Source organism: Galeopterus variegatus, unplaced genomic scaffold, assembly GCF_000696425.1.
Source record: "Galeopterus variegatus unplaced genomic scaffold, G_variegatus-3.0.2 Scaffold3077, whole genome shotgun sequence".
Taxonomy (NCBI): Eukaryota; Metazoa; Chordata; class Mammalia; order Dermoptera; family Cynocephalidae; genus Galeopterus; species Galeopterus variegatus.
The window spans coordinates 170098-181103 of NW_007729188.1; the positions used below are offsets into that span (position 1 = coordinate 170098).

Here is an 11006-nt window from a genome sequence, read left to right on the forward strand (position 1 = left end):
TCATTGAAGTGGGAAGAAAAAATAATTTTAATAACTTATGTTGAAACCTTTTGTAGCTTAATTGACTGGAATAATCCTGCCATTATTAATAAGATGTACAAGGTATACCTTGGAGATATACCACTGAAGACAAAAGAGGTAGGTTGTTTTTATTTATTCTCACATCAGCATACAAAGCATTTTTATTGACATGAACTGTATGTAATTGAACATTTTCTCCTAGTTATTTTGACTTAAGCAGAATCTATGCTATATGAGATACTAGTTTTAAGCCATCCTAGTCTAGATGAATTAAAATCTCCTGGCAACTTAGTTTACTTAATCTGTTGTTTTCAATTCAGGTATTTAAATGATGATGATACATTGTCTAAATTAGGGATCAACAAATTTTTTCTGTAAATATTTTAGGCTTTGCAGGTCTTTGGGTGTCTGGGGCTGCAACTACTCAACTCTGTCATAACATGAAAGCAGCCATAGACAATACATAACTGAGTGAGCAGGACTGTATTCTGATAAAATTTTGTGGATGCTGACGTTTGAATTTCATATCATTGTCAAATGTCACAAAATATTCCCTTTATTTTTTTTTAACCATTTAAAAATGTGAAAATGATTCTTAACTCACAGGCTTTCTCAAAATAGATGTTGGGCTAGATTTGGCCCGTGGCTGTAGTTTGCAGACCCTTGGTCTAGAATGTAGAACAAAAGATGGGTACTTCTGGGCCGGCCCGGTGGCGCACTGCTATAGTGTGCCGCTTGGGAAGCGCGGCGGCGCTCCCGCCGAGGGTTCGGATCCCACATACAGACCGGTTCCCACTCACTGGCTGAGTGAGGCGCGGGAGCAACACCGAGGGCTGTGATCCCGTTGCCGGTCTCGGTCTGGTACGGGGCGACACTGAGGGTTGCGATCCGTTGCCGGACACGGAAAAAGACAAAAAAAAAAAAAAAAAAAGATGGGTACTTCTGAAGCCTTGAAATAAGATTTTTGCTTAATAACATAAGTTCTGTTTAGTTCACTTTGTTTAAAAGTATTCCAAGTCCAAACCCAGACATACAAGGATTATTTGTTTGCTTGCTTGCTTGCTTTCTTGCTTTTTAAATCATAAATAGTTGTTTAAAAAATAATATTAGCTCTAGTTAGTTTAAATTGAATGTGGTGTAGCAGAAAGAATAATGAATTGGGCCTGCTGGATCCTAGCTCTGAATGGCTGCACATGAATGTGCTGGGGAGGAGAGGTTTGGCTAATCACAGAACTTCTCTGGACCTCATGTTCTTAATGTAGAAAATGAAAGTGTTTGTATTAGATTAGTGGTTCTCAGAGTGTGGTCCATGGATCTTTTTGGGAGTCACAAAGTGCCTTTTAGGGGGTCTCTGAAGGCAAGAGATTATTTGCCTTTTTTACTATGTTGGTATTTTTACTTATGGTACAAAAGCAATGGTGGGTGTACTTGCCAGGATCCTAACACAAATCAAAGCTGTGTTTCAAAGGAATACTAGCAGTCATTCTAGCTTCACTGTCTCACACTCATGGTAAAAAAGAAAAAGAGAGAGAGAATAAAACTCAGCCTAAGGATATTCTCCATGAAGCAGTAAAAATTATTTTACTTGAAAAGTAGACAGGCAGCTCTGTTTACCAAGATGGGTATTTGGCATATATTTTCTCTAAAAGGAAAATAATGAGGTTGTAACTTTAAGAAAAACAACATAATTTATTGGCAATGATAGAAGTTGAGCTTTCAAGCAAAAATTAGAATTTTGTGAAACTTGTATTCACCATGGTGGCTTGACAGCTTATCAGTACTTAGTGGATTTTTCTGATGAGATTGGTGGTGATAGGAAACATGCTTTTTCTTTCTTTTTTTTTTTTAATGGATGTTGTATAATGAAACATTTGCTTAATTTAGTAAGCCAATACTTTCCAATAATGTTATAAAATCATACAAGCATAAGGGAGCAATTCAAAGGGCAAGATTTTAGTATAACAGTATACAAAAGTTTACTGATATTTCAACTCCAAATTGCAACTAACCTTTAAGAAATTATTATTTATCAAGTTTTGGTGTAGCATCAAAATAGAATATCCACAATTACCTGAAAAGGCTAAAATCATCTCTACTTTTCTAACCACGTATCTATGCAAGGTGGGTTTTTGTCATGCACTTCAACCAAAATGTATTACAGCAGTTTGAATGCAGGAGAATACATACACAAATCCAGTTCTCTTCTAGTAAGGTGGACATTGCAAACATTTGCAAAAAATGTAAATCAGTGCTACTTTCTCAGTACAATTTTTTGATTTAGAAAATAGTCCTTTTTCATAAAAATGTTATTTATGAAAATAAATAATGAATTTATTAATGTTTCAGAGTGAATAAGCAAATATTTAAAAATTTCTCAGTTTTAATATATAATACAATAAATATTGATAGTTTATATGGATTTAAACAAAAGCTCTTTAGAATCTTCAGTAATTTGTGAGTGTGAAGGGATCTTAGAATGAAGTTTGAGAACCATTGATTTAGATGAGCTTTCTTTCATGCCTTTTTCAGTTCAAAATAATTTTGAAATGCTGAGTTATAATCAGACATATTTTTGACAGGGAGCAGTTCTGAAGCCAGAGCTGAAAAGGGACCCAGTTAGTACCAGAGTCAAGTTAAAGATTGTTCCCCATCTCCTCCGTTCTAGACAAGCTGCTGAAACGTTCCCAGCTAACATTCAGGTAATTTGTTCTTTCCAGAGAAAAATGGCCTGTCTGCAACTTTTATGTCTATTTAGTTAGAGAAAGAACTGTGTTAATGGATATTCAGGAGGCATGTTGATGTATAAAACAAGATCGAGAGTCTTTTTTTCCTATCTTGTTTGCTGTGGAATGATTTTTGAAGAATTTATTACAGAACATAAACTATGGTTTCCAAGGGATATGGTGATAACCCATTTCAAACTGTTTTTTGTGTTTGTGTAGCTTTTGTCCAAAAATGGTACGGAACTTACTTAAGTAAAAAACCTGAGTCATCCTTAACTGAAGGATGTGACCAGATGAAGGCAGTGACCAGATCCTCTTGATTTTGTCTTCCTAATGTCTTCATCTCTCCGCACCCAATGCTAATATTAGTTATTGTTTATCGCAGTAGTCTGCTACCTTGTCTGGCTGTCTATAGTCTTGCCCCACATTCACTCTGTTTTCTGTGTTGCCACCGGAATTGTGTTTGCAGTTGGAAAGCCTGTACTCTCTGTTGGTGAAGGATGCAAACTCTTCCACAAAAGACCTTGTCTTTTATACAAGTCATGACCAGCTCAGCTCTGGAGGCAGATAGATTTGGGTATAATTTGTCTTCATTAACTATTTCCTTTTTTTTTTCTTTCCACTTTTTTTTATTGTGGGAAAATACGCATAAAACTTACCATCTTAATCATTTTTAAGTGTACAATTCAGTGATATTAAATAGAATCACAGTGTTGTGCACCATCACTACCCATCTCTGTAACTCTTTTCATCTTGAAAAACTGAAAGTCTAAGACCATTAAACAATAACTCCTCATTCTCATATTTCCCCAGCTCCTGGCAACCACCATTCTACTTTCTGTCTCTATGATTTTGACAACTTAAATAGATAACTCATATAAGTGGAATCATATAGTATTTGTCCTCTCTAAATGGCTTATTTCACTTAGTATAATGTCCTCAAGTTTCATCTGTGTTGTAGTATATGTCAGGATTTCCTTTTTTTTTTAAGGCTGACTGTCCATTTATCTGTTGATGGACATTTGGATTTCTTCCATATTTCAGCTTTATTGAATAATGCTGCTATGAACATGGGTGTTAGAAATATCTTTTTGAGATCCTGCATTCACTTCTTTTGGGTTTATACCCAGAAATGGAATTGCTGGATCATATGGTAATTTTAATTAAAAAAAATTTTTTTTTTGTTCTGGCTGGTACAGGGATTAAACCCTAGATCTTGGTGTTATCAGCATCTTGCTCTAACCAACTGAGATAATCGGCCAGCTGTAATTTTTATTTTTTGAGGAACCACCATACTGTTTCCATACTGGCTGTACCATTTTACATGCCCACCAGCAGTACACAACAAGGGTTCCAATTTTGCCACATCCTCAACAGCAGTTATTTTCTGGTTTGTTTGTTTTTTGGTTGGGGGTGGTATGCTACCGGCCAGTAAAGGGATTGAATTCTGGACCTTGGTGTTGTGGTTTTTTTTTTTTTTTGGTGGCTGGCCAGAAAGGGATCAAACTTTCTGATTTTTTTTTTTTTTTTTTAAATAGCCTTCCTAATGGGTGTGGGGAAGTATCTGTTTCATTATAGTTTTGATTTGCATTTCCCTCATGACTAGTGACATCAAGCATCTTTTCCAGTACTACTTGGTGATTTCTGTATCCTCTTTGGAGAAATAATTAAGTCTTTCGCCCATTTTTGAATAGATGTGTTTGTTATTTTGTCGTTTAGTTTTAGGAGTTCTCTCTATATTCTGGCTATTAATCCCTTATCAGATATATGATTTGCAAATGTTTTTTCCTATTCCGTGAGTTGCCTTTTTTTCTCTTCTGATATTGCCTTTTGATGCACAAAATTTTTAGTTTTCATGAAGTCCAATTTGTCTATTTTTTCTTTTGTTGTTGCCTGTGCCTCTGATACCATGTCTAAGAGACCATTGCCAAATTCAGTGCTATGAAGCTTTTATCCTGTGTTTTTTCCTAAGACCGTCATAGTTTTAGGTCTTATATTTAGGTCTTTGATCTATTTTGAGTTTATTTTCATATATGGTGTTAGGTAAAGGTTCAACTTCTTTCTTTTGCATGTGGATATCCAGTTTTCCCAGCACTGTTCGTTGAAAAGGCTGTCCTTTCCCCATTGAATGGTATTGACTCCCTTGTCAAAAATTACTTGACCATATATGTGAGTGTTTATTTCTGGGCTCTCTATTCTATTGCATTGCTCTATATGTCTGTCTTTATGCCAGTACTGCATTGTTTTGTTTACTGTAGCTTTGTAATAAATCTTGAAAACAGGAAGTGAGAGTCCTCCAGCTTTGTTCTTATTTTTCAAGATTGTTTTGGCTATTCAGGATCCCTTGAAATTTGGCGTGAATTTTATTTTATATATATTTTTTATTTTATTAATTTTTTTAGCAGCTGGCTGGTAAGGGGATATGAACCCTTGACATTGGTGTTACGAGTACCAGCTCTAAAGAAGTAAGCTAACTGGCCAGTCCTTCCATAAGAATTTTAGGATGGGTTTTTCTATTTCTGCAAAGAACATCATTGGAATTTTGGTAGGGATTGCATTGAATCTGTAGATTGCTTTGGGTAGTATTGGTATCTAAATATTAAGTCATCTGGTCCACAAATGTGGGATGTGTTTATGTTTATGTCTTCTTCAGTTTCTTTCATCAGTGTTTTGTTGTTTTCATTGTACAAGTCTTTCAGTTCCTTGAGTAAGTTAATGCCTAAATATTTTATTTTTTTTGATGCCATAGTATATTGAATTGTTCTCATAATTTCCTTTTCAGATTGTTCATTGTTAGTGTATAGAACTGCAACTGATCATGATTTTGTGTCTGGCTACTTTGTTGAGTTCATTTATTAGTTCTTTTGGTGGACTCTTTAGGGCTTTATACCTAAAAGATCATCTCATCTGTGAACAGAGATAATTTTACTTTTTCCTTTCCAATTTGGGTGTCTTTTATGTCTCTTTCTTGTCTAATTGCTCTGCCTAGAACTTCCAGTACTATGTCAGATAGAAATGGCAAAGTGGAAGTCTTTGCCTTATTCCTGATCTTGGAGGAAAAACTCTGTCTTTTACCATTGAGTGTGATGTTCACTGTGGGTTTTTTGTATATGGCTTTTATTATGTCAATGTAGTTTCCTTCTATTCCTGGTTTGATGAGTGTTTTTATCATGAAAACGTGTTGAAATTTGTCAAATGCTTTTTCTGCATCACTTGAAATGAACATGTGATTTTTTTTTTCTTCATTCTGTTTATGTAGAGTATTACATTGATTGGTTTTCCTATGTTGAACCATCCTTGCCTTCTAGTAATAAATTCCATTTGTTCATGTTGTATAATATTTTTAATATACTGCTGAATTCAGTGTGCTACTGTTTTGTTGATGATTTTTGCATCAATGTTTATAAAGGATATTATTGTGTAGATTTCTTATGATGTCAGTTATTTGCTTTTGCTCTTAAATAAGTCTCAAGTGTTTTTCTTTTCTTCTCTCTCTTTTTTTAATCTGTAATAATAGCACCTACCTTATGGCAATGTTGTGAAGACTGAATGGATTAATGAATAGAAAGTTTAGAACACAGTGACTAGTACTCATTCAGTTAAGTTCTTACTAGATGGTGAAAGGTTGGAAGTTATTTGCCTTCTGGTCTCATCTCTCACCACCCCTTGCCCTGCACCTTATGCTACAGTAAAAGATCGTAGCTCCTTAAATATGCTGTTTTCATGTCTCTGTCTCTGTTCATGATGCTCCCTCTGCCCAGCACAGCAACTCCCCTCTGCCTTTTAGTCTGGTAAACATCTATTCACATTTTAGTATTTACTCGTGTGTCACCTGCTATCCAAAATGTACCCATTTCCTGCCTCTCTTCCCTTTCAGTCCAAAACTGAGCACACACTCCTTTGTGCTTTCACTGTAAGGTGGACACAGACTTCTGTCTTAGCATCTCTCTGCTTGAGACTTATTTGTTTATATGGCTGCTTTCTTCTGTTCCGAGGGTCTGGCTTATTTCAGACACTCTAACGTATGGATAATTTTAAGTATTCTGTTCTGTGTCTCCATAAATATAAAATTTCCACAGGTCTTCTTAGATTTTAGTTTCCAAGAACTATTTCCCAGATAGCATCTTGATAATTTTGGTTTAGAAAATATGCTTCTAGTAACACTATGTTACATAATATGCTGCCAGAATTTTTGGACAAAATATATGCTTCCTGTAGGTTTATTATGCTTTACTTCTAATTATTTATATATTTTGAAAATAAGTCTAGCTAAAATTCAGCGTATGCAAAGGTAAAACTCACTACCCATAAATGTTCCTCCTTTGCTTATATTCCTATTTCTCATGATGGCATTACCGTTGTCCTGCATAGTTTGCCCACCCCTTTCTTCATCTGTGAATCACAGAATCCTTCAAGGTGTCATTCAGATGAGTCTCTTCTTTCCTGATTCCCATTCCTTTAACTAGGCATGTGTTACCTCACCTCAGTTTTGAACACATAGAAACACCCAGCACAATTCTTTACACATAATATGTGCACCATAAATTTTATTTTTTTCTACAGAACAATAGTGTTCTGAGTAATCCTTTTGCTTCTGATATCTTACCATATTATTCTCTATAATATTGACATTATCAGATTAATGTTCTAAAAAAAGTGTTCCAAACAATGTAGCACATGGAAAATCAAACTACATTTACATTGATAAATTAAAATAAATAATAAATAAATAATAAAAAACCCAAAATCAAAACAAAAATAATGTAGCCCTTGATTGAATTTTGTCCTGCTTCATTTTTAATGTATGTATATCCTAACTCGTCAACAAGATTAACTGCATTGATAGCAATGCTTTTTTTTTTTTTTAATATCTCATGGTATCTAGTATAGTGGTAATTATAAAGCAGATACTCAATACAACTACTAGTTTGTAGCTCAAGTGTTATTGTTAAATAAGATTAGAATGCTGCTAGTAGTTTTAGGAACAAGAGTCTGGAGTTTTTTTAAATGTATGAGTAATGTTTCCCGTAGAAAGTAGGAATTTGAGGGGTTTAGATATCTTTGAAGTTGATGTTCAATATTTGAACTTGCTGGAAGCCACACAGGACTTATCTGCATGGTCTTTTTGCCTTCTAGATATGATTTCTACAGTATAAGGATCACTTCTATTTTGACTGCACACTTGTAGAATGTTTAATTTTGTTTTTTGTGAAGCTTTTATTATAGTATATATTATAATTTGAATCACTACTACGTGTGATTAAGAAATGATCTTATCTGCTAGTGTCCCCTGTGTGGTATGGAACGGCAGAGTTGCCATCATGTACTCTTCCTTGCTTCCTAGTGGTAGACCTACAAGTTTTGTAGACTTGTGAGTTCAACCAGTGTGTTTTGTTACTGCACAGACTATTGATAGGAGTTATGATTGACTTTCTAAGTCATTCAGCTGATAATGTTTTTCTGTATTACAAAGAACTGCATTGATTTTGAAGAAAAAGGTGTTAGTGCAAAAGGCCTGCTATTGAATTCTGATTACTATTTGAAAATAGTAAATTTTTATTTTGCTAATTGGTGTTCTTTACTTTGTTCCTTTCACATAGGTTGTATATGATGGGCTTTTTGGTACAAATACAAATTCAAAGTTAAGAACACTATCCCTGCAATTTGTGCATCACATTTGTATAAAGTAAGTTTTTTAAAGCTATTTTAACCGTAAAATGTTCAAACTGCTAGAATGATCAGATGATTCAAGTATATCTTTTTACCCATCTTACCTAGAAAGAAATCAAGTTGCTTATCTTAAAACATTTTCAGATTTTAGTAGGTTATTTAGGTTATTTCAGTCATGTCTCTATTTTTTTTAAAATTAAAAAAACCTTTTTTTGGCCACTGGGCAGTATAAGGATTGAACCCTGGATCTTGGTGTTATCAGCATCACGCTCTAACCAATTGAGCTAACCAGCCAGCCTATGTCTCTGTTTTAAATAATCATGTCAAAAGATATGTAATTATGAGATTCTTATCTTGCTTTGTGTATGTGTGTATTTTTTAAAGCTGTCCCGAAATCAAGATTAAGCCATTAGGTCCAATGCTTTTGAATGGCCTCACCAAGCTAATCAATGAATATAAAGAAGTAAGTCACTTGTCTTTTAAATTTTGTTAGCATGGTATATTTTAAAATATTTTCTATAATAAATCTTTATGCTGCACCTATTGATGTAGTTACTTAAAGTACGCTCATTGTTTTTTAACATTTTTCCTTGAAGTGGTACAAATTTCAGAAATTACTGCCATTTTTTGCCTTTTTCAAAAGTAAGTATGAAAAACTGATAGGAATCTTGAGGGGATCTTACCACTTTAAATAACATTTTTTAAAGCAAGTGCATTTTATGCTACTTCTAGGTACTGTGCAAAAATGGAATTAAAGGAATTAGCTGAAATTTATTTTTTGATTTATTTCCATATGAGACTATTTGGATTTGGCTTGTATTGGGAAATTGTTAATTCTTAGGGACTGAGATTTTACTGATTCAAAGTTCTATCAAAACATGCATTCAGTAAATTTTTGATTCCTTAAGCTAAATGGAATGAGGATTCCTTGAATTGTAGATTTCCCAATCCTGCTTTTCCTTGCTGTATTTCTGTCACTACTCTAGTATTTCAGAGGAATTTGCTAAAAAAAAAAAAAAGATAAGTTTTTAAGAACTCTAGTTAGGATTATTTTCCTTAGTCTTAGCTAAACATGAATGCATGTTTGCAATAGTAGAGTGAGATCAAGATTTTGCCATTTAAAGTTAGAATTGAGTTTGAATCCTAGTTTTGTTCTTTGGTGAGTTACTTAAATTCTTTGGACCTCTATTCTTTATTAGAAAAATGAAAATAGGGCCGGCCCGGTGGCACACTGGAGAGTGCGCCGCTTGGGAGCGCGGTGGAGCTCCCGCCGAGGGTTCGGATCCCATGTGGAGACCTGTTCCCGCTCACTGGCTGAGCGTGGTGCGGGCGCAACACCGAGGGTTGCCGGTCCCCGGTACGGGCGCGACACTGAGGGTTGCGATCCCGTTACTGGTCAGTAAAAAAGACAAAAAGGAAAAAAAAAAAAGAAAAATGAAAATAATACCACCACCTTATTGAATTATTATTAAGATTGAGTTACTACACAAATTATTCAGCACAGTCAGGGCACATTAGTAGATATTATTATTAGAGAAAAGCTGTTCATTTGCTGTGCTTTAGGGGTAATGGTAGGCCTGGTTTTTCTATCTTCTTTCTCCTGTGGAATAATGCTTGCATGGTTTTTAAGGTCTACGGAACCATTCAGATTATTTTTATGGCATAGATAGATGCTTTGGAGTGGCTGGTAAAAATAAGAATGCTTTGGGTCTTTTGGGGAGAAGCTGTATATTTAAAAATAGGTTAGAGAGGCCAGAAAAACCACAGAGCCCTAATCCCCTTACCTCCAGATGATACCTGCATGTCTTCCCAACAGGTGAATCCATAAATGTGTGGAAGGGTGAATCCTAGATTAGATGTATAAGCTTCAGCTGGCAGAAGTTTGTTACTGTGTTCTGAGTAATCAGACGACTGGTTTTCATAAAACCATGTAAAATTTTGTCTGTCTTGAGCAGGGACTTTCACTAATTCATTTGCTGATTGATTCTGACCTCCTTCATTTTTATGGTGAAAAATATGTGAGGAAGCTGTTTATTATAGTGCAGAGTTTTAGAAAATCACACTACAAATTACTGCAATTTTGATAGAGAGGAAGAATCCTAGTCTGTTTGACCAGTGATGAATTTTCTAAGTTAAGCTGTTTTTCTAGTGTATTGAAGATGAATTTTGGTGTTTGTAGGTTACATAGTGTTAAAAATATCCTGAACTTAGCACTAGCTGAGAGAAACCTTTCATTTATGACCACTATATATATATATATATATTTATTTATTTTTTTATTTTTATTGAATCAAAATTTATTATACAGATTTTTGGGGCTCAACATTGAGATATGTTGATTAAATCTATATTACTAGCATATATATTGTTACAAATCATAATTATTCTTTATGTCCCTTGTCCAACCTCTCTCCTTCCCCCCTTCCCTCCCTCTCCCCCCTCTAATTGCCCTAGATTTCTTCTCTCCTTCTGAAAGAATAATGGTTACTCTGTTGATTTGTTGCCTAGATGATCTGTCCAATGCTGAGAGGTGTGATCAGGTCCCCCACTATTATCATAGAGCAGATGCTTCTTCTGTCACTCTGAAATGGG

At 34.8% G+C, this 11006-nt stretch overlaps 1 protein-coding gene across 1 annotated transcript in view; it reads left to right on the forward strand.

Annotated features, from left to right (window-relative positions):
* Positions 1-11006, forward strand: part of KIAA0368 (KIAA0368 ortholog) — a 106812-nt gene that overhangs the window by 43049 nt on the left and 52757 nt on the right. The window contains exons 8-11 of the mRNA XM_008583905.1: positions 57-138; positions 2601-2720; positions 8345-8430; positions 8799-8877. Of these exons, the coding sequence (XP_008582127.1) occupies positions 57-138; positions 2601-2720; positions 8345-8430; positions 8799-8877 (367 nt within the window). The remainder of the gene's footprint in view (positions 1-56; positions 139-2600; positions 2721-8344; positions 8431-8798; positions 8878-11006) is intronic.